General features: G+C 41.4%; 1 protein-coding gene across 1 annotated transcript in view; it reads right to left on the reverse strand.

The window, feature by feature from the left end:
- The window catches only part of LOC109694757 (uncharacterized), a 191,067-nt gene that overhangs the window by 66,095 nt on the left and 101,272 nt on the right, over positions 1-23,700 (reverse strand). The window contains exons 26-30 of the mRNA XM_074066695.1: positions 23,452-23,501; positions 22,903-23,079; positions 6,746-6,863; positions 5,150-5,315; positions 856-994 (exon numbers count right to left, since the gene is read on the reverse strand). Coding sequence (XP_073922796.1) covers positions 856-994; positions 5,150-5,315; positions 6,746-6,863; positions 22,903-23,079; positions 23,452-23,501 — 650 coding nt within the window. The remainder of the gene's footprint in view (positions 1-855; positions 995-5,149; positions 5,316-6,745; positions 6,864-22,902; positions 23,080-23,451; positions 23,502-23,700) is intronic.

The following is a 23,700-nucleotide window of genomic DNA, read 5'->3' on the forward strand; positions in this document are numbered from 1 at the left end:
GAAAACAAATTAACATGATTTTTTGGAATTTATATACTAAATCTAAGAGTCCCCTGACAAAGAAAATACAGAGTAGAAAAAGAAAAATAGAGCACATTCAGTACAATCCCTATGTTTCCATTCTCGATGGACTCCTAGTGCTAAGGGTGGGAAACAGCTGTAATCCACAGGTGCAGACCCTCCCCCAATGCCTGTGGTGTCTAAATACACTGGGAATTAACCAACAGAAGTGAATGAATTTTGACAATTTAAGAATAAGCAGAGATACTCAGGCCCAACTCCCTTCCCCTCCCATATAAAATTTATTCTGAAAACATTGTGAATCTTAATCCAAACTCAATCCAAATCCCATCAGAATCATGATTAATTAACCAAATAAGACATTCTTTTGTATGCAGCGTACTTAATAGGATGATTCCCACAAGGTCAAAGGTAGATTGGTTTATTTCTGAATTTAACTCTAGCAGCTGATTCCCTTAGCTCTGGAAATATAGTGAAATTTCTGTGTCTTTGAAAAGGTAAAGTTGAAAAAAAACAAACAAAATTCTTAGGAATAATAATCTTAAGAAGTATAAAAAATTCGCTCCCAATGAAACAACCTAACATTGCAAGCAGCGATGGTTATATAAACTGTTTTGAAAGTACATTTAATAAAACCAGGACTATTAGGACAGATGCCACAGGGATGGTGTTTGCAGCAGGACACATTTGGTAGCCAGTGTCCTGGATCTGGTTATGCCCCTGACTATTTTAAGCTTACTATCTAATCTTGCCACAAGTGGCCTCCCTAGCTGGTTACTCAGCAAACACCTGCTCAGCAGAATTTACCAGGCAGGAATAGCACTCCGCCCTTACCGGATGAGATGCCTCACCGCAGCATCAAACTGCAGGAACATCACCTCCCTGCGGAGGAGGAGGACCTGGACCACTTGGGTTGGGTCTTGTGGGCTCTGGAGGCCGTCCAGCATTTTCTGCAGCTCATGAAGCTCAGACCCTAGGAGATGGACCATATTTGAGTCAGAAAATGTGAAATATGGGCTGTTCTGGCTACTGTAGTGAGGCCTCATTTCACCCCCATCTCTGTCTGACCTGTCCCCTAAACAGACTTCCCTTTCTTTGTTTGTGCAGGTACTAATTATGTTTTGCAAGACCAGCAAAGCCCTATGCTCTAGAACTCAAGATCTGATTTAGCCTTCCTTCCTTCCTCTCTCCCTTGGGAAGATTAAAAACTTGCTTTGCATTTCAGCACAGTAACAACATGCTGTTGAATGAAAGTTTTCAAGTTTACAACACAGAATGAAAAAAAGAGAAATGACAAGGAATGGGAAAGTATAGTCCTCAGTATATCCATTAGGGACTTGAAATTTTTAAAATTTATAAACCAGCACTCATTTCATTGCTGTGCCTTCCTCAAGACCAAGCAAACCAAGTATACATACACATCTTTATTCTTCTAGGAGATTCTAGTCATTTTAGGAATAAAATTTTGACAGCTTATCCAGACCCAAGTAATCTTCTTCATTCACCTAGTCCTGTACTGTGCTTCCTCTAGCATTTACCCACCAGGAAAGCAGAGGACTGTGGGAGTGGGAAGCTGTCTGTGAGAGCTTGAATAGCTCTGAGAATGGCTGCTAATACTTGTAACATTTTCTCTTCGCTTTACAGAAAGATGAGCAGTGCAGATTTCAGATCCATTTGCTGTTTTACCCACAACAGAAAAATGGTTTGGATTTCTTTCTAGCGCCCAAATAATTGGGACCAATCATCAAAATTTTTGACTGCTTTTAATCTGATGGTCCTGCTAACTGTGTGCACCAGAAGAGGAGTAACACGAAAGCAATCATACAAGAACCTTTGCAGTGTTGGTGGGAAAGGGGTGGTCACTGAGCCTCACTTGTTTAAGGGGTAGTGTGTTTGGCCTACAGCACTTCATTCTGTCAGGCTAAGTAGCAACCAGGCAAAAAGTTCATAACCATCCCCAATGACGATGAAAAAAGGAGAATGTAAAATTAATATACACTGTGATCAAAGCGCTGTGAAATGTAAGTGTGAAGTGCATTCTGGCAAGGGCTAGAAGGGAGTAAAGATAAACAAAAATATTGCACTTGTTAGAGTGGTTGGATTTTAGACGATTTTCCTTTTTTCACATCTATTGTGCTGTTCGTACACTTTTGCATGTGATCACTGGGGCACTGGGGTAGACCTGGAAAACATCAGGAAAGGAGCATTTTCTCATGACTTTCCTCTGGAGGGTCTGCTTGGACAGTCACAGAGAGGGAGAAAGGGAGGTGGGAGGAAGGGAGAGACAGGAAGAGAAAAAAGAGGGAGGGAGGGAAGGAGGAACAAAAGAGAGAAAGAGAGAGAGAGAGAGAGAGAGAGAGAGAGATTGGTTGAGAGGGGCCTCCGGCATCTCTGTGTGAAGACTCAGAGCCAGGGTACTTTGTTCCTAGATTGTCTTGACCGTTCGCACAATCTTAAATCCCATGTGTTGTATTTGGGGTTTAAGTGGCCTCCTGACTCTTGACAAAGCAGCTCAGTGTAAACTCCTGTGTTCTCATTACATCCTCTGCTCCACCCACTCCAGAGGGAGTTGCTGCCTTTCAGGGAAGGAGAGAATTTGGCAGGATCCACAGAGTTGGTCCTCAGTGTCCAAGAGTTGCTTCCTTCTGTCTAGGGGGAGGACCAAAAGCTGAAATCCTGAGAATTTCTTCTTAAGATATTTTAAAACATGTAAGTCCACAAAAGTAATTTTATCTGCCTCCAAATAGCCCTGAAATGGCTTAAAGATACAGACTCTCATTTCATCTTCCTCCTCTGGGAATTGTGCCAGGAAGTTAGCAGCCTCGCCTTTAAAAAAAGATGATTATCTTAGAGTGGAATTTTTTTCTTTTTAGTTTAATTTACTCTTTATCTAGTTTCAGCAAATTAGAGCATGCAAAACTTTGCACGTTCTCCCAGGAGCACAAACATTTTCTTTGCAACACACCAAGGTACGCGCCTCTAACTGCATGCTTTGGAAAGCCCGAACCCCTCATAGCTCAGTGATTTCCAGGTTTACAGCATATAACTATCAAGAAACCAGCTTCCTTCATCCTGAATCCTAGGTCCTCAACAATGAACCTCTTTCCCCGCTGCTTCTCAGGGCCACACTGGTGGTTTGGTTGATGATTTTCTGGGCTGGCCATGAGCAGCTCTGACTGTCACCATTGCCAAAGTCATTTTTGTCTTGCCAGGACTGTTCCTCCTGTTTTCTCCACTGATCCGAGTCCACTCCTCCCCAAGCTGGGCAAGTGCTCCTAATCACCTGCCTGCAGGCTCTGCCAGGGGCACGCCTTACTCCCAGCTGCTGAAGGACTTCCTGGACAGTGACTCACCATTTGGAAACGTGGCTCTGGCTCTCAGTTTCTGTTTCCCCATCCCAAGGACAAGATGAGTACTTTTCTTGGTCCATCCTCCTTTTCCTGTCCCGTATCAGAAGCCCAGCACCCAGCAGCTCCTCTGGGAGTGCTTTAGTGCATTTTCCGAGTAAATCCCAACAGTCTCCAGATTAGTGAAAGGAAAGGATCTGTGGGTGCTTTGACACTTCTCCATATTTTGATGCACATCTTGAAGACTTGCTGGTCTTTTCGAGATCTCATCAGTCTGCAAAAGCTCTGTGCTTTCTGCTGAGGTGGCACTGAGCCACCCCTCTTTGTGCTTCCTCCCTTGCCAGGCCTCCATCTTCCTCCCACATCACCAGTCCTGCCCTTCCCCTCTTCCTGCGCTGAAGGTTTAGAGTCCTTCAGTGTCTGTTAGCACAATGCAGACCTTCGGGTCTCCCACAAGTACCTTTCCTTTATGCACTGTCCAGAAGGGAGTAGACTCAGATCACATCACATTTGTTTTAAAATCATTAGGTTTAAATAGGCTGATTACCTCACTTCGTAGGCCCATCTCCTACTTTCGAATCCCTGGCTCCTAGGTCACAAAATTTTGCTATTGATTAATAGTTACATGACTAGTGACTTTTTGAATGGGAGTCAAATTATTAAAATAAGATGAATTTCTCTGCTTCTGATAAACCCCACTTACTACATATAAGTGGTATCTTGTTAATACTAAAGTATCTTATTGAGGATAGTAGTTATTATTTTATTAATACCATAAGATATTAAGATATTCTATTTCTTAAAATCTGGTGCTGAGTTAGCATTCACTGATTAGCACGGGACAGGAAACTAAAGCCTCGATCATTCTTATTACAGGACTTTAAGGTGTTGCTAGCTAACTGGGGCTGTCTGCAAGCTTCTTAACAGTGAGGGCTTGACTCAGACCTTGCATGAGAGTCCACAAAGACCAGGAAGAAAAAGAGAACAAAAGAAAGCTAATCTTTAGTACAGCCTTGTATACCCTGCTACAATGCTTATATAGGTTTCAATTCAGAGAACATCTCTATGAGACAGGTATTAGCACCCCCATTTTACAGATGGACAGAGGCCCAGGAAGTAAAGTGTCTAGCATCTAGTAACCAAGGGGCAGTGGCAGGGGTCAAACCTGGGTCTTCTGACTACTGACTCAGTGCCCTTTGTATTTTAGTCTATAAATGAGAAGTCATTGAAGTAAACATGATATTAAGAGACAGTATTGAGGCAGGCTAGGATTAGGGAAAGTTCGGGACTCGTAGAAAAACATTACATTTCAGAGTAACCATGCTTTGGCTCAGGGACCACCCTCACCTGGCCAGGAACCACCCATGCCCTCCCCACTCATTGATTATCGGATGGAAATCACCTGGTCCTCCCTTCCCATAGGTCAGTGTAAGTTTTAAAAGCACCTGGAGAAGGGAAGCAGGCTCTCTCTGCCAGCAGACTCCACCTGCGCCCACTCTTTGTATTTCCCTTCCCTAACTTTTAACAAACTCCATTTACACCCATGCGTCCTGCCATGGTGTCCTGCCATGGATTCTTCCCTGTGGCACACAAATAATTTGGAAGTCTTCTGATCAAAGGCTCCAGCCTGCTGGCAACAGTATCTGAAGGGACTTCTCCTTTGCCCTTCTTATCACTGTCATTGATGGGGGAATATTATAGTTCTGGCTTTCTAACTGTAAGAGCTTCACAGAATTTCAACGGAAGATGAAAGGTGACTTTAATTATTGTGAATCACTTACCAATGCCCTCAGTTCCTCCCCAGTCAGCTCTCAAAGGATTAGGACTCAGAGGAAAGTCAAAGCATGTTGGACAATTGCCAAGTTTAGCAAAACTGAAAAGATAGGCCACGATGTCGTGGAGAGAGGCTATCAGCTGTAGAGTTAGCTTTAAGGCTCTAAAAGCTGCCTGTGGGCAAAATCAACACAAGGAAATAAATTTTAGTATGTTTCTAAGAGGCAAATAAAGCATTTGAGCAGATTAGGGATAATATCTTTTTATTTTGAAGTATTGGGGATTGGTTTCAGGACCCCTGTTGGTAGCATGATGTGCAGATGCACAAGTGCCTTACATAAAAGGGAGCAGTATTTGCATATGACCTACGCACATCCTCCTGTAAACTTTAAATCATCTTTAGACTACTTATAATACCTAATACAATATAAATGCTATGTAAATATTGGTGTAGTGTATTGCTTAGGGTATAATAACAAGAAAGGAAGAGTCTGTAAATGTTTAGTGCAGATGCAATTGTTTTCTCAAATATTTTTGATCAGTGGTTGGTTGACTCTATGGATACAGAACTGTGGTACAGAGAGGGCTGACTGTATTTAAACACACATTTTCACAGTGTACACAGATAGCATCTGACAAAGAAAACAACAAACTCATTTGTGAACTTGGTCATGCTTTTGGATGCAGTATTAACATCCTGCAGAGTGTTAATACAATGTGTTTTGTTTACTTAGGGACACAGGTGGCCATGAATACATCAAATGTGTTTGTATGACCACGAATGAATTACAAGGGTCATAAACACACATAGCAGGGAGGCAGTTCAGTCACATGTCCTGAATGAATACCTGTAAGTAAGGCATGGATGTTTATCACTGAACAGATTCTCACAGAAAAAATCAGAATAGTCCCCAAATGCCATATTCAACATTGCATTTTTATTTAACAAATGCTAGAGCTAGGGGTGTGGCTTAAGTGTTAGTGTGCCTGCTGAGCAAGCACAGGGCCCTGAGTTCAAAGCCTGAAAAAAAAAAACTTACATATTTTATGCCTACTTTTTTATGCTTATCAATATTATTCTCTATCAGTAAGTTAAGTATATAGAACAGCTCCTCAAAAATCAGTAGCTAGATATGTGGTGCATACTTATAATTTCAGAAATAGGGAGGCTTCGGCAGGGGGATTTTAAGTTCTGGGCCAGCCTGGCCTACATAGTAAGACCCTGTCTAAAACAAAAATGCAAAGCCAAAAACCCTAAACCCAGTCACCAGCTGAGTTGCAAGTGTGACCTCTACCTGTCATTAGCATCAGGGCATCAAGATAGGATTTCACTGAAGGGTTTGGCAGGGAAGCGAGGATTAATAAGGAATGTGGGAAGACCATATTAGTGTTCGTTACTGACCAGAGAGAAACAGAACTCAGAAATAATGAGGCCCAAGAAAAATTATAATAAAACAGGTGAAAGGATTAAGAACTGTGAAGAGTACAGTTACTGGACATCTCTGGAAAAAAAGAGAGAGATGTTTTCTCAAGTTGATGTGTTTCAACTATGAGATACAGAAAACAGCCAGTTTTCATTGTGATATACACAAAAAAGTACAAACCTTTTCTGGCAGAGTTTTGAACATAATCAGCACTTCAGAAGGATGGGGTATGAACCATAAATTGAGGAAGACTTTTCCATCAGCTGACAGCAAACTCCGAGGCCGGGGCTGAAAATTCCTGCAGCAATGGAAGAAGGTATCCAGGGCATGAACTGTTTAGACCACCATTCACAGGCCACAGGAGTCTGTCACCACAGGCCCAGTGTCCAAACCCTGGGCAACAGCCTTCCTTTTCTGCAGCTCCCAGGTGGCCAGAGTTATTTATAAATAACTCAACAGGAAGAAGGGCAGTGGGGCTGATTTTAGCCTGAGCTGTGCAGGAGGAAGTTGCGGGTATGGAGGGAGGGAAAGGTATGGTGAAAAAGGAAAGGAAGAGCAGGAATTAGGTGGCTGACACCACACTGGGTGCGATGTATTTTATGTCACTTAATGCCTTTGACAACCTTAGGATGAATCTATTTTTGTTTCTGTTTCATAGCTTAGAAAATTGAAGCCTTAAGACATTACATAGATCCTACCTACTGGCTTCTAAGAGATACCTTAGGCTCTGCACATCTGTCTGACTCTAGAATCTGGGCTATAGACACCAGCTCTGTTTTCCTTCCCTGACCACCATGTTTCATATCAGAATCCCAGCCTCTGGCCTTCTTTACTTTCTTTCCCCTTTCTGCTCCACTTCTGCAAATACCGTATCACTTCCTAGGCAGCAGTTCAGCTGTTTCTTTTTTGCAGGTTTATATGCAAACATACCATCCACATATTTGGTTTTAGGATTCACACAAGCCCAGGTACCTGGCCTGAGAAACAGAATATCACCAGCACCCTCGAGGCCTGGCATTTCCCTTCCTGGCGGTCCCTAGAGCCTTCGTCCTGATTTTATGTTAATCAATGCCTTACTATTCTTTGTAGTTTTGCCACAAATGGAAACACCAGTAAGAGATATTCTGTTGGTTTTTGTTTGTTTTTGACTTTCATACAAATGGAAGCCCTGCCATGCCCCTTCCTAGAGGGAGGTGGCATGCTGACCTGGTTTCTGGTCATCCGCAAGAGTGAGGTGGTCTTTTTCATCCCACTTGAATGGATACAGTTCCATAAAGTCTAGTTAATTGTTTGTCTGGTGTGGGGGGGAAATGGTGACATGTGGAGAGGTGGTGACGTGTGCAGTTAACAGGGTGTGGAATTTGAGTCCCATTTCTATCACCCAAGACCGGATGGCATTAGACAACCATCTTTGAGTCTTGTCATCCTTAATATGGGAATAATGATTTCTAACTCCCAGGACTGGTGTGAGGAATAAATTTTAAAAGAGCATATGGAAAGTATTTTATAAGTTGTGCTCTGCAGTCTGTTATTACCAGGCTAACATGTAGGTGTCTGGCATCTGCTGGGGTAAAGTGGCCAAGAACTGAAGAATACACATGGAATCCTCAGAGTAATTTGTTGAGAACTGGGAACCTAACCATACTGACAGGATGTCTAGAATTGAGGGTTCTGTGGGAAGGTCAGAGACAAGTGCCACCTCAGGCCTGTCTGGGTTTTGCTGGAACAGGCCTGACATAGAGAAAAATAGCAGGAGATGTGCAGTGAATGAAAAGCCCTCAACTCCACACTGTCTCATGCACAGTTCACCTGGGGTCAACCCTCTGATCTTCCCACTCTTCCACCAGCCCTGGGAACTCATTCACTACTATCCGTTTACCAGTGACTCCTGAATCTACACACTGAGTAGCCTGGCCCTCCTCAGGCCCAGAGTTGCAATTCACTTCATCTTAACTGGCAGTGCCTCAGAGAAGCTCGATTAAAAAAACAAGAACCAAGCTCCTCACCTCCTACAACCCAATCCTGTGTCTACTGTGTTAAAGGATCCACAGCTCCCCAGCCTCCAAAGCCAGGAGTCAGAGCAACATTATAGACTGTCCCTTCTCTTTACTCCTCAGGCCCTACTGATTCCATGGCTTAAACTTCTCCCACATTTGCCCCAGATTTCCATTCTATTTCCGGTGTCCACAGCATGGGTTCTCAGTAGGCGGGTCTCACCGTGTAGGGGCATTCTGGACATTGTGCAGCATTTTTTTGATGGTCACGATGATTGCCTTTGAGGAATAAATTGAGGATTCCAAGATGGCGGCTAGAGGGAGGAAGCAGAAAGCTGCCTCCTAAAGTGAAATCTTGGAGAGACGCTGGAGACACACCTTGCAGGCAAGGCCACCAAGAAGAGGCAAAACTTTGACCACTCCACACCTCCAGCCTGCGCAAAGCATCTCCATTTCACATTGAAAAGAGAAACCAGGAGGGCCCCCAGGCCACCACCAGATGCCCGTGCCCAGACGGCTTGGGAAGACGTGGACCACAAGGTGAGCTAAGTGGTACGCAGTACTCCCACAGACAACCCTGGGCCAGATCAGCATAGCCCCCTGGACAGACCGACCCCCACCCAGGGAAAAAAAGAGAAACTGAGTAATAAGCAATAAGAAAAATAAAGACATGTAGCAAAGACAGTGGGGTGCCCTGAGCACCAAATGGTGGGGGAGGGGAATCCCTCCGGGAACTGTAAATAAACAAGCCGGGCCTCGCTGGAGAGGGTGGGAGCAGGGGCGCACTCCCAGCAACCAGGAGCGGGAAAGCTTGTGAGAGTGGCAGAGGAGGAAAACTCCACAGGAGAAGGGGGAAGACACACTTCCCACATGAGCTGTAAACAAACACGCAGGCCTGAGAAAGCGGGTGCAGTGTCACCTCCCCCAGTGTGCTTGGAAAGGGGAAAGCTTGTAGCAGCAGCTCAGGCACAGGAGAACTCTGAGTAAACAGAGCCTGTGGGGCCAGGTGAGTACTAAGCTCACCCCTGAGATCTGCATAAATAATTCCTCCAGTAACAGCAGGCTGACAGCAGCGAGCAGGCAAGCCACAGCCTCAGATAGCCATTGACAGACCTGTCTCCAGACTCTTTTTTTTCTCTCTCCCTACCTTTGATGAGAAAACAACCGAACTACACCTGCATGCTGAAAAACTTACTGAAACTATATTGCATATGAACATGGGACACTTTGTGGGTTTTTTGTTTGTTTGCTTGTTTGTTTTATTTTGTGTGGTTTTGTTCTATTTTATTTTTCCCCTTTGATGAGACAACTACAGAACAACATCTGAGGCACCATCTCCAGGACTGGAGGCTGAGGGATGAACACCAAAATTATAAAGACTGAAACTTCATTGCATTTGAACTTGTAGATTTTTTATATTTTTTTTTCTTTCATTTACTTATTTTTTATTTTTATTCTTATCTTTATTCTTTTTATTTTTTATTTTCAATCCACTCTCTGTCTCTCTAATGCCTTTTCAGCTTATGGTTGATTAGTACACTATCTCTCCCTGTTTATATCTTTGAGCCTTTTTTGTTTGTTTCTTTATTTTGTTTTTTTTCTACTTGTTTATTTGTTTTTCCCTTTTCCTTTAACTTCTTTGCTTTCCACCCCTCTCACCCTTCCATTCTAAATATCACTAGTGCTATTATTACAAGCAGGAAAATACTTAATTTCACACAGTACAGGGACAATAACAACACCAAGGGCAATGACAGGAAAACAGGAAAAATAGGGAAACCAGTTTCCCCACAGCAAAAAATTAGTACAGGAACCAGAGGGAAATGAAGAAAACAGATACTCAGATCCAGACTCCAACAAAATGAAGATAAACTATGCCAAAGAACCCAATGAAGCCCACAAGAATAATCTAAAAGAAGAAATACTACAGGTACTCAATGAGAATTTTATAGAGACCATACTGGATATGGTCAACCAAAAGGTACAGGAGACACTCAAGAAATTCCAAGACAACAAAAATAGAGAATTTGAAAAAGCAAAAGAAGAAATAAAGTAAACCATAGAAGCACTGTATAAACACCAAAGTGAAATAGAGAACCCGATTAATAAAGAGATAAATGAACTCAGGACAAAAATAGACAACATTAAAGAGGAAATGACCCAGGATATGGAAAACCTCAGAAAAAAGAACGAAACAGAACTGCAAAACAAAATGGAAGGCCATCCAGCAGAACAGAACAAACAGAAGACAGAATCTCAGAACTTGAAGATGAAATGGTAATTAAAGGAAAAACCAAAGAACTATTAATTAAACAACTCAAAACCTGTGAAAAGAAAATGCAAGAACTCACCGACTCCATCAAAAGACCAAACTTGAGAATCATGGGCATGGAAGAAGGAGAAGAGGTACAAGCGAAGGGAATGCATAATATATTCAACAAAATAATAACAGAAAATTTCACAAATCTAGAGAAAGATATTCCCATACAGATGCAAGAGGCCTCCAGAACACCAAACAGACCAGATCAAAATAGAACTACCCCACAACATAAAATCATTAAAACAACAAGTTCAGAAACTAAGGAAAGAATATTGAAGGCTGTAAGAGAGAAAAAACAAGTAACATACAAAGGTAAACCCATCAAAATCACAGCAGACTTCTCAACAGAAACATTAAAAGCAAGAAGAGTGTGGGGTGAGATCTTCTGGCCACTGAATGAAAATAACTTCAACCCCAGGATACTCTACCCAGCAAAACTATCATTCAAAATAGATGGAGCAATAAAAGTCTTCCATGATAAGCAGAAACTAAAACAATATGTGACCACAATGTCACCACTACAAAAGATTCTTCAAGGGTTTCTGCACATAGAAAGTGAAACCCAACATAGCCATGAAAGGACAGGCAGCACCAAACTACAGGATAAGAAAAAGCAAGAAAGTAGACAGTAACCTCAACTTAGGTGCACACAATCAAACCTTCAAACAACTAAGACAACTAAATGACAGGAATTACCACATACCTATCAGTACTAACGCTTAATGTTAATGGACTTAATTCACCCATCAAAAGGCACTGTTTGATGAACTGGATTAAAAAGGAAGATCCAACAATTTGTTGCTTACAGGAGACCCATCTCACTGACAGAAATAAGCATAGGCTTAAGATGAAAGGCTGGAAGAAGATTTACCAAGCCAATGGTCCCCGAAAACAGGCAGGAGTAGCAATATTAATCTCTGACAAAGTAGACTTCAAACCTACATTGATCGAATGAGATAAAGAAGGACATTCCATACTAATAAAAGGGGAAATAGAGCAAAAGGAAATAATAATTATCAACCTATATGCACCCAATGTCAACACACCCAATTTCATCAAACATACCATGAAAGACCTAAAAGCATATATTAACTCAAACACAGTGGTGGTGGCAGACTTTAACACCCTATTATCATCAATGCATAGGTCATCCAAACAAAAAATCATTAAAAAATTCAAGATCTAAAACATACAATAGATCAAATGGACCTACTTGATGTCTACAGAACATTTCATCCAACTTTTACACAAGATACATTCTTCTCAGCAGCCCACGGAACCTTCTCCAAAATATATCATATCCTAGGGCACAAAGCAAGCCTCAGCAAATATAAGAAAATAGAAATAATACCATGCATACTATCTGATCACAATGCAATAAAACTAGAACTCAAAAACAAAAGTAAAGACAAAAAACATGGAAACAGCTGGAAACTGAATAACTCATTACTTAATGAACAATGGGTCATTGATGAAATAAAAGAGGAAATTTAAAAGCTCCTGGAAGTCAATGAAAATGAAAACACAACCTACTGGAACCTATGGGACACAGCATAGGCAGTCCTGAGAGGAAAGTTTATAGCCATGAGTGCATATATTAAAGAGACTGAAAGATCCCAATCAATGACCTAATGATACATCTCAAACTCCTAGAAAAACAAGAATAAGCAAATCCCAAAACAAATAGGAGAGAAATAATAAAAATAAGAGCTGAAATCAATGAAATAGAAACCCAAAAAAACATTCAAAGAATTAATGAAACAAAAAGTTGGTTCTTTGAAAAAATAAACAAGATCGACAGACCCCTGACAAACCTGACTAAAATGAGGAGAGAAAAAACCCAAATTAGTAGAATCAGGAATGCAAAAGGGGAGATATCAAAAACACCATGGAAGTCCAGGAAATCATCAGAGACTACTTCGAGAACCTATATTCAAATAAATTTGAAAATCTTAAAGAAATGGACAGATTTCTAGATACATATGATCATCCAAAACTGAACCAAGAGGAAATTAATCATCTGAATAGATCTATAACACAAAATGAAATTGAAGCAGCAATCAAGAGTCTCCCCAAAAAGAAAAGTCCAGGACCTGATGGATTCTCTGCTGAATTCTATCAGACCTTTAAAGAAGAACTGATACCAACCCTCCTTAAACTGTTCCATGAAATAGAAAGGGAAGGAAAACTGCCTAACACATTTTATGAAGCCAGTATTACACTTATCCCAAAACAAGGCAAAGACACCTCCAAAAAGGAGAACTATAGGCCAATCTCCTTAATGAACATTGATGCAAAAATCCTCAACAAAATAATGGCAAACCGAATTCAACAACACATCAAAAAGATTATTCACCACGACCAAGTAGGCTTCATCCCAGGAATGCAGGGGTGGTTCAACATACGAAAATCAATCAACGTAATAAACCACATTAACAGAAGCAAAGACAAAAACCACTTGATCATCTCAATAGATGCAGAAAAAGCCTTTGATAAGGTCCAACACCATTTCATGATAAAAGCTGTAAGAAAACTAGGAACAGAAGGACAGTACCTCAACATTATAAAAGCTATATATGACAAACCTACAGCCAGCATTATACTTAACAGAGAAAAACTAAAACCATTCCCTCTAAAATCAGGAACTAGACAAGGATGCCCACTATCTCCACTCCTATTCAACATAGTACTGGAATTCCTAGCCAGAGCAACTAGGCAAGAAGAAGGAATAAAAGGAATACAAATAGGTAAAGAAACTGTCAAAATATCCCTATTTGCAGACGACATGATCCTATACCTTAAAGACCCAAAAAACTCTACTCAGAAGCTTCTAGACACCATCAATAGCTACAGCAAGGTAGCAGCATATAAAATCAACATAGAAAAATCATTAGCATTTCTATACACTAATAATGAACAAACTGAAAAAGAATGTATGAAAACAATTCCATTTACAATAGCCTCAAACAAAATCAAATACCTAGGTGTAAACCTAACAAAAGATGTGAAAGACCTCTACAGGGAAAACTATAAATTTCTGAAGAAAGAGATTGAGGAAGACTATAGAAATTGGAGAGGTCTCCCATGCTCATGGATTGGTAGAATCCCAAAAGTAATCTACATGTTTAATGCAATTCCCATCAAAATTCCAATGACATTCATTAAAGAGATTGAAAAATGTACTGTTAAATTTATATGGAAACACAAGAAGCCACGAATAACCAAGGCAATACTCAGTGAAAAGAACAATGCTGGAGGTATCACGATACCTGACTTCAAACTATATTACAAAGCGGTAACAATAAAAACAGCATGGTTCTGGCACAAAAACAGACACGAAGACCAGCGGAACAGAATAGAGGACCCAGATATGAAGCCACACAACTATAACCAACTTGTCTTTGACAAAGGAGCTAAAAATATATGATGGAGAAAAAGCAGCCTCTTCCACAAAAACTGCTGGGAAAACTGTTAGCAGTCTGCAAAAAACTGAAACTAGATCCATGTATATCACCCTATACCAAGATTAACTCAAAATGGATCAAGGATCTTAATATCAGACCACAAACTCTAAAGTTGATACAGGAAAGAGTAGGAAATACTCTGGAGTTAGTAGGTATAGGTAAGAACTTTCTCAATGGAACGCCAGCAGCACAGCAACTAAGAGATAGCATAGATAAATGGGACTTCATAAAACTAAAAAGCTTCTGCTCATCAAAAGAAATGGTCTCTAAACTGAAGAGAACACCCAAAGAGTGGGAGAAAATATTTGCCAGCTACACATCAGACAAAGGACTGATAACCAGAATATATAGGGAACTTAAAAAACTAAATTCTCCCAAAGCTAATGAACCAATAAAGAAATGGGCAAGTGAACTAAACAGAACTTTCTCAAAAGAAGAAATTCAAATGGCCAAAAAACACATGAAAAATGCTCACCATCCCTAGCAATAAAGGAAATGCAAATTAAAACCACACTAAGATTCCACCTCACCCCTGTTAGAATAGCCATTATCAGCAACACCACCAACAACAGGTGTTGGCGAGGATTCGGGGAAAAAGGAACCCTCTTACACTGCTGGTGGGAATGTAAACTAGTACAACCACTCTGGAAAAAAATTTGGAGGCTACTTAAAAAGCTAAACATTGATCTACCATTTGATCCAGCAATACCACTATTGGGGATATACCCAAAAAACTGTGACACAGGTTACTCCAGAGGCACCTGCACACCCATGTTTATTGTGGCACTATTCACAATAGCCAAGTTATGGAAACAGCCAAGATGCCCCACTACTGACAAATGGATCAAGAAAATGTGGTATCTATACAGAATGGAATTTTATGCAGCCATGAAGAAGAACGAAATATTATCATTTGCTGGTAAATGGATGGAATTGGAGAACATCATTCTGAGTGAGATTAGCCTGGCCCAATAGACCAAAAATTGTATGTTCTCCCTCATTTGTGGATAGTAGATCAAGGGCAAACACAACAAGGGGATTGAACTTTGATCACAAGATAAAAGCAAGAGCACATAAGGGAGATATGTGGATAGGTAAGACACCTAAAAATTTAGCTAGCATTTGTTGCCCTCAACACAGAGAAACTAAAGCAGATACCTTAAAAGCAACTGAGGCCAATAGAAGGTGACCAGGAACTAGAGAAAAGGTTAGCTCAAAAAGAATTAACCTAGAAGGTAACACACACACACACAGGAAATTAATGTGAGTCAATGCCCTGTATAGCTATCCTTATCTCAACTAGCAAAAACCCTTGTTCCTTCCTATTATTGCTTATACTCTCTCTTCAACAAAATTAGAGATAAGGGCAAAATAGTTTCTGCCCAGTATTGAGGGGGTGGGAGTGAGAGGGAGGGGTTGGAGTGGGTGGTAAGGGAGGGGGTGGGGGCATGGGGGAGAAATGACCCAAGCATTGTATGCACATATGAATAATAAAGAAGAAAAGAGGAATTAATTATTTCTGGGTCCCTTGGAGATTCAGATGACCCTTCTTTCTTACTGAAGTACCATATAGCTCATTTTAACTGAGTACTTTCAGTTCTAAATGCTCTGAATATGAAACTTTAAAAAGCATTAGAAGTCTTCTTAGGACAGGTGGTATGACTCAAGCAGTAGAACATCTGCCTATCACGAGGTCTTGAGTTCAAACCCCAGTACTGCAAAAAAAAAAGTCATCTTGACATGATTTCATTGGCCTTAGCCTTCTTTTCAAGCCTCAGGGTTTTAGGTAGTTAATTCTTAGCTCAGAAATAAAGTGTGATCTTAGTTAGGAAAACGACCTTCTTTTTTTTTTTTTTTTTTTTTTTAGTATTCATATGTGCATACAAGGCTTGGGTCATTTCTCCCCCCTGCCCCCACCGCCTCCCTTACCACCCACTCCTCCCCCTCCCTCTCCCCCCACCCCCTCAATACCCAGCAGAAACTATTTTGCCCTTATCCCTAATTTTGCTGAAGAGAGAGTATAAGCAATAATAGGAAGGAACAAGGGTTTTTGCTGGTTGAGATAAGGATAGCTATACAGGGCATTGACTCACATTGATTTCCTGTGAGTATGTGTTACCTTCTAGGTTAATTCTTTTTGATCTAACCTTTTCTCTAGTTCCTGGTCTCCTTTTCCTATTGGCCTCAGTTGCTTTTAAGGTATCTGCTTTAGTTTCTCTGCGTTAAGGGCAACAAATGCTAGCTAGTTTTTTAGGTGTCTTACCTATCCTCACCCCTCCCTTGTGTGCTAAAGCTTTTATCAAGTGCCCAAAGTCCAATCCCCCTGTTGTGTTTGCCCTTGATCTGATGTCCACATATGAGGGAGAACATACGATTTTTGGTATTTTGGGCCAGGCTAACCTCACTCAGAATGATGGGAAAAGGACCTTCTAAGCAACCAGTCAGACTATTCCTGTCCCAGAGCAGATTGAAGTCAGCTTAATCCAGTCTTATCTCTGTTTTCAGTTCATAATGTCTGATGGTCCCCAAAAGAAACACTGAGAATCAAAAATGAAAAGTGAAAGGTCCCAGTGTTAGCACAGGGATCTGTTGGCCATAGGGTGGCTGCATGACAGAACAGTCATGGTCTCCAAGAAGCGCATGTGTCCCTGGAGCTCCACGGCCTTCTCCCAAGTGCTTCTCTGCCATTTCCTGCTGGGTCATCTGCCTGTGAAGAGCAGAGATAGCAGAAGGCTCAGGTGCTTGGAGAAGGGAGCGCAGCCTGGTGTCAGCCCTACAAGACTTGCTCCCACCCCTGTGGATGCCCCATCAAGTACCTGCCCTGAAAGTTCTCTGTCTCTCCCCTACTGGGTCTCATTCCAGATCTTATCATCTCCTGGAACGTATCACGTACAAAGACTTAAATTTCCCAGCCCATGCTCTTATTCTCCACCCTCACTAAACCTTCTTCATCTCCACAAAATATGCTCCTTGACATCACCTAGTCCTCTGGCTTGTCCTTCCTTTTGTCAGTTCCTATTTGACCATAATCCTTTCCCTATCCAGATTCAATTTCAGCCATACACATGAACTAATCTCTTATCTTCACCTTCTGTGCTCTGCTTCTTTGTACTCACAGCCCCCTGACCCAGCAGTCCCCAACTCTGACTCCCTCCAACTACTCATTCAGCTTCCTGCTCTAGCCTCACACTGATGAACACAGCTGAAGGAAATCACACCACTTATCATATTGATACAACAACAAGTAAATGAATTCCAGCCTGAGCTATGTCACCCTGGGACTAACCTTTCTCTTTCCTTTGATCAGTTATCAGGCCCATTTCCTTGTTCAATAATTCCAAGCCTTCTTTAAGTCTTATGTCAATTCCTGCCAGCAAATATTAACATAGTATGCTATTTCATGATTGAAGGGAAGGCCACTGACTGGAATTATTCTTCTGACTCATCTTCTCCCTTGACACCCTCCTTTTCAACCAGGGTCAAAGAAGAAGAGCACACCTGGGACAGGAAATAAAGATGGTCTCAAGAATTGTACCTTCCAGAGACAACCAGACATGCAAACATGGCACTAGGGTGGAAGGAAATGAAAGTACAGAGAACACCAGAATAAGCTGCACAGGAGACTGTTGGAGACTCGGGGGAAGAAATGCACAGCTGAAGCTGAGCTGTGATTTATCTCCATCCACATCTCTTCCTAATGCACTACCATTTTCCCTCCATTAAAAAAACCAAAACTGTGGTCAAATACACAGAACTCCATTTTAAGTGTACAGTTGAGTGGCACCAAGTACATTCACATAATTGTGCAACAATCACTACTGTCTTCTAAAACTGAACCTATACATCTATTAAACAAAAATGGCACTGCCATATTTTTATTTACCCAGGCAAGATCCCTTTCTCCTCCACTCCACATGAAACCTGGCACCTGGCCTAACTGATTTCAGTTCCTATACATCTCTTGTCTATGCAATTTTAGGAACTAGATAAGTGATGTCCCTGACAATCACCTTGCTCCCTTTCTCTCTGTGACCTGAAGAACAAACCCTAGACTTCCAGATCTTTCCCCATCCCTCTGCACATTCCATTTACCATCAATGTCCTCACACACACTGGATATGAGAAGTCTACATGCTAGCTCACATCCCTGTGACTTTGCACATGCAGCTCTCCCAGCTTGAACTGAATTTTCTCTACTTGTCCACCCAGAGCCAAGCATCACTCAAGACCTAAGTTAAGCCTCTCTTCTTCCTGAAGCCTTCCTGTTCTCATACCCATATCCCCTGATCATTCTAATACTGAGCATTTCTTGGTGGATACTTCCATTAAACATTTATTTTATTTTGTTCTTCATCACTGTGTACTGTTATTACCTATTTCCCCTTGCTGGGCAAGGACCGTGGTGCTGTGCAGCACTTGACACCAAGACTGCTATGTAGTCTTGCACAAGACTGCAGGTTGTGCCTGGAGGCGATCAGCAGTGCCCAAGATCTAGCCTGGACCTTTACTTGCTGGGTTCTTTACCCCAGTAAGTCGATTATTTTTCCTCCTCCTCTTTCTTCTTCTTCTCTTGTGGGGGGACTTGGGTTTGAGCTCAGGGCCTGGAGCTTGCTAAGCAGGACTTGAGCCATGCCTCTAGCCCAAAGTGCCTCCTAATTTGCACAAATTAACTGTATTGGATGACAGTGTCTCTTGTCACATAGTGTTAATAGTGTCTTCTCTCTCTCTCTCTCTCTCTCTCTCTCTCTCTCTCTCTCTCCCCCCCTCCTGTCTTTGTTTCTCCATCAGCCAATTCCACTGTTCAGTGTATAGCTGAGTGACATCCTAGTCTTCAGATTCCAGTCTCCTATAGGGCAATGAAGAGAATGGAAGCCTCAAGGAACTTCTGGGGACAGAGAGCTTCCTCTGGCTCCTCTTTGACAGAGGCGGTTTTGGGAAGACTCTGATAAACTAAAGATAGTATATTACAGCCTTTTATGTTACATGTTAGAATTTTAAGCCTACAGAACTCCTGGGGATCTTCTGGTCAAGGGATGGCAAATGCATAGCAGGGAAGCTACATTTCTCCCTTTTCTTGACCATGGCAGACACTGCTAATCAATTATCATACTCCATAAACTCAAGATGTCTCAGAATCATCAGTAGGGTCACTAATAAATTACTGGAATTGGCATTTAAAATGAAGCTTATCTCTAATTCTCAATGTAACTCATCCCCTTATTTATGAATGAGGTAAGTATCGCTTTCCTCCATGACCCTCATTCCTCAACTCTCTCCCTTTATCTCTAGTTAACTTTTCCGGGGGTGATTTCTCATTTAACACTTTACAAGCAGTCATAAATATGGCCTCTTTCCAGAAAGTCTTTTCTTAGCAATCCTGTTTCTTGGAATCATGCTCTAGATACATCAGAATCAAGAATTATAGCATGTTTGGGGCTAGCAGAGTGGCTCAGGTGGTAGAGCACCTGCCTCCCAACTTCAAGGCCCCAAGTTCAACCCCCAGTACCACCAAAAAAAGAAAAGAATTATAACATACTTTAACTGCAGGGAGCTGTTTCAATTTCCTAACTCGTAAGAAGAGATTAAAGTCCAGAGATGCAAGGTAAGTGATTTGCCCCAAACCTCAGGACAACATATGACTGAGCTAGATAGAAAAATCCAAATATTCTAACTCCCAGGCTGTGCTTCTTTCCACTGTCCCTTCTTGTGGTTGACTGTTATGGTTTGCACTTGGTTTAAGTATGACCCCATTCAGGGTTTATCCTCAGGGAGGCTTGGTCCCCAAGGGGGCATAATTAGGAGGTCATGGGACTTTTAAGCAGTGAGGCCTAGAGGTAAGTCCTTAGGTCAACTGGTAGTGTGCCCAGGAAGTCATCTCTGACTTCCTGATTTTTGATGTAATGTTTTCCTTATACATGTACTCCCACTATTATGTGACACAGCCAGGAGGTCTCTCCCCAGAGCATAACCTCCAAAACTGTCAGCTAAATAAATAGTTAGCGTACCTAAGGTATTTTGTTATAATAGCACAATACATTGTTTTTATCAGTAGGTCCTCAGAGCATGGAACCACAGACTTTGGAGTTAGAAAGAATCTTATACAGTACTTTTCCCAAACATCTACATAAGACAGGAATTCCTTTCTCTATACCCCTATAAACGAGTGTATTAAAAGGAATATATTAATATGTGGAGAGTTTAGGAAGCAGGAGATGGCAGGTAGTGAAGAAACCCCAAATCTGTATCAGTCACAACTTGGCCCTGGGTGGTACCCACTTTGATCACACTTTCCTGGTTTAGCATCCTGCCCTACAATTATCACTCAGTAACTGGCCAGATGATTCAGGAGTCAAGATTCTGCAGCTTAAATGATTGTTTTCCTTACTCTTTAGGAAACAGACATCTATAGGAAACAATAAAAGAATAGAGCAAGACCTATAATTTAGAGATGGTCCCTTTCTTTTCACATCTTAACCTTATTTGGTTATTGCAAATTAAACATATCAGAAACAAAAACAGACCTCTTGAATATAATTCATCCTAAACATAAACTCATGGTTGGTTTTCTGGAAAGAATTTTCAGAGTTTGATCCCAAATGTATATTGGGTTTATAAGTGGTGACTGGGCTAGAGGGTGATGCAACAATGGAATTAAGAAGTCTTTGAGCATTTGCCTATGAAACTTCACATGAGGGAAAGACGCTTTACTGAGCAGCAGGCATCCAGTCAAGCCCTGCAGCAAAAGAGTCAACTGAAATATTTTTTCCCTACTCTTCTCTCAAATGCATTCTTCCATTAGATAAATCCTGACACCTACACAGATGAAAGCATTGGCTGAGCTCATAAAATGAAACACTGGGGCTGGAGGTGTGGCTCAAGTGGTAGACTGCTTCCTTAGCAAGCGCAAAGCCCCAAGTTCAAACCCCAGTACCACCAAAAAAACCAAACCAAAACAAAAAACCCTGAAACATTGGTATCAAACTGGGTACCTTATAATAATTGAGGTGGGACTGACCGCTGTTTTGATAGTCAGCTATCAGTCAATCAAGGGTTTAAAGACTTCAACTTCTTTCAATTTCTAGCCTGTATTAATGATTCCATTTTCTTGGTGGACTCCAACTTTCCCATCACCTTCTCTTTGACTTCCTCCCTGAGGCCCTAGGGTAGAGCTACATGTACTCTCATGTACCCTTCTTACATACTTCTAACATGGTATCTCACCAAAGTCACTTGTTTGATTATAGAGCTTTTCCCACAGGACTAAATTTGAGTCAATGACTCAATTCTCCTTTGTACCACTAGCATGCAGCAAAGTGCCTAAGTAAGCACTGGATGAATGGTGACTAAATAGTGCATGCATGCATGCATAAATAAGCAAGAGTGGTCAGATAAAAATGGTCTTTCTATTCCCTTCATATATCCAGTCTGCATCCAGGTATTAGCCAGGCCAGACCCTGCTTAGCTTCCAAGATCAGATGAGGTCAGGAGTGTTCCGGATGATAAGGTCTATGATCATATTTTTGGTATTACTGCTACTGAAACTCCATGCTATAAGGGAAAGAGTAAAGGGAAAGGTAAGCTCCTCTTAGGGTGTTTTTGCTCCTCCTTGGAACGTGCACAACTACATCACTCTCCTCCTCCTTTTTAAGCAACTGTGCTTAGTGACCACATAGGTGTGTTAACTCCTCTCTCCTGGTGGGTGAGGTCTGGATAGACTGAGTTAAAGCATGATAAGGAAGTATGGAAACAGCTCTGCTCTTATCAGTCTGTATCTGTATCTATCTATATCCTATCAGAGAAAAACAGGACGCTGAATTATCCACAACATTGGTCAATCGTTGTTTTTTTCTGAATCTGTCTTCTACTCCATCTAGTAGAACAGGATAGAACTGGGGGTAGGACAGTTCAAAATCAAGCTTACTTATTTGTTTGCTTACTTTAGATGTTAGTTTACATAAAATGTGGTGACTGATTCCCCCACAGGGGAAAACAAAGCTGCACTGATGGAAAAAAGCAAACATGCCATGAACAAAGAACTCTTTCCTGACTGAAATACAAAGATGTGTCTTGTTCTTCTTAACTTTTTCATTTTTCCTTCTAGACCAGAAGATTAAAGTCAAGTGCAATAAAGGGAATGTGTTAGTCAGCTTTCCATTACTACAACAAATACCTCATACAATCAACTTATAAAGAGAAAAAGGTTATTTGGGCTCACAAGTTTAAAGGTTTCAGTCTATGAAAACTTTAGGGAAGGCAATGAGGTGGGAGCACCCATTCACTTCGTGGCTAAGAAGCAAAAAAGAGAAAGAGTCTGGGATATTAAATTCTCTTCAAGGACATAGCTCTAATAACCAAAAGACTTCCCACTAGGCCCTGGTTCCTGAAGGCAGCTCCACTACCTCCCAATAGTGCATCCATGGGAGAGCAAGCCTTTGTCAAGTGAACTTTTGGGAGACACTTAAAATTCAAACTATAGCAAGAATGGTTCTCATACTAAACTTTCCAGGGAGAGGTAGGGCTGGGAAGCAGAGTAACAAGCTCTAAAAGGTCATTACCCACCTGGGATCAGCTGTGAGGCCCTCCTTGGAGTCCCTTGACCCTTTCTTTTCTTGTTGTTGACCCACCATGAAAAAGGTATCCCTGATGGTAGGAAAATCTTCAAGCATAGCTCCCAGGCTGTTGCAGTATGTTATGATCTGGCTCCGAAGAGCACAGTGGGACATGTGGTGGTTAAATCTGGAAGTCAGAAAGAAGTGATGTCTTAAAGGACAATCCAAGTTGTTTCACCTCCCACAGAAGCCCAAGAGCACTTTTTAAAGAGAATAAACCATCTCTGCCAAAAGAAATTTCCATCTGGATCAGGTTGGCATTGCCTGAAAGCAGAGGCATGAACCTCTTCAAAGTGTCCCTTGCCCTTCACTTCTGAAGGACAGAAGTCTCATACGCTGCTCTGCATGTGAGAGGTTTAACTAGGTTCTGTGCAAGAGGCCTGTGGTTTATTTGGACACAAGCCACGTGACTCACTGTCTGGGTTTCTATGTAATAATGCTGATAATTGTACTCCAGTCAGAGAAATCACAATGTGTTATACACAGCAACTATACTTACTTTCTACAATATTCAACTATAACATCCCTCTTGATTTTTTCAATTTCATCCTGTAATAAAAGAGAATATTTCTTCTATTAGACAGTTGGCTGAAATGACTACTCATTCTAGTACTTGTGTACAAACTTATGGTCAACTTCAAGCAGGAAAAGACTACATAGTTGAGACATTCTTTCTGGGGCGAATTTGTTGGGAAACACTTCTGTGGGTCTCTTCTATTCCTACACATCTTGCTGAGTGTGCCAAGAA

Source organism: Castor canadensis, chromosome 1, assembly GCF_047511655.1.
Source record: "Castor canadensis chromosome 1, mCasCan1.hap1v2, whole genome shotgun sequence".
Lineage (NCBI taxonomy): Eukaryota > Metazoa > Chordata > Mammalia > Rodentia > Castoridae > Castor > Castor canadensis.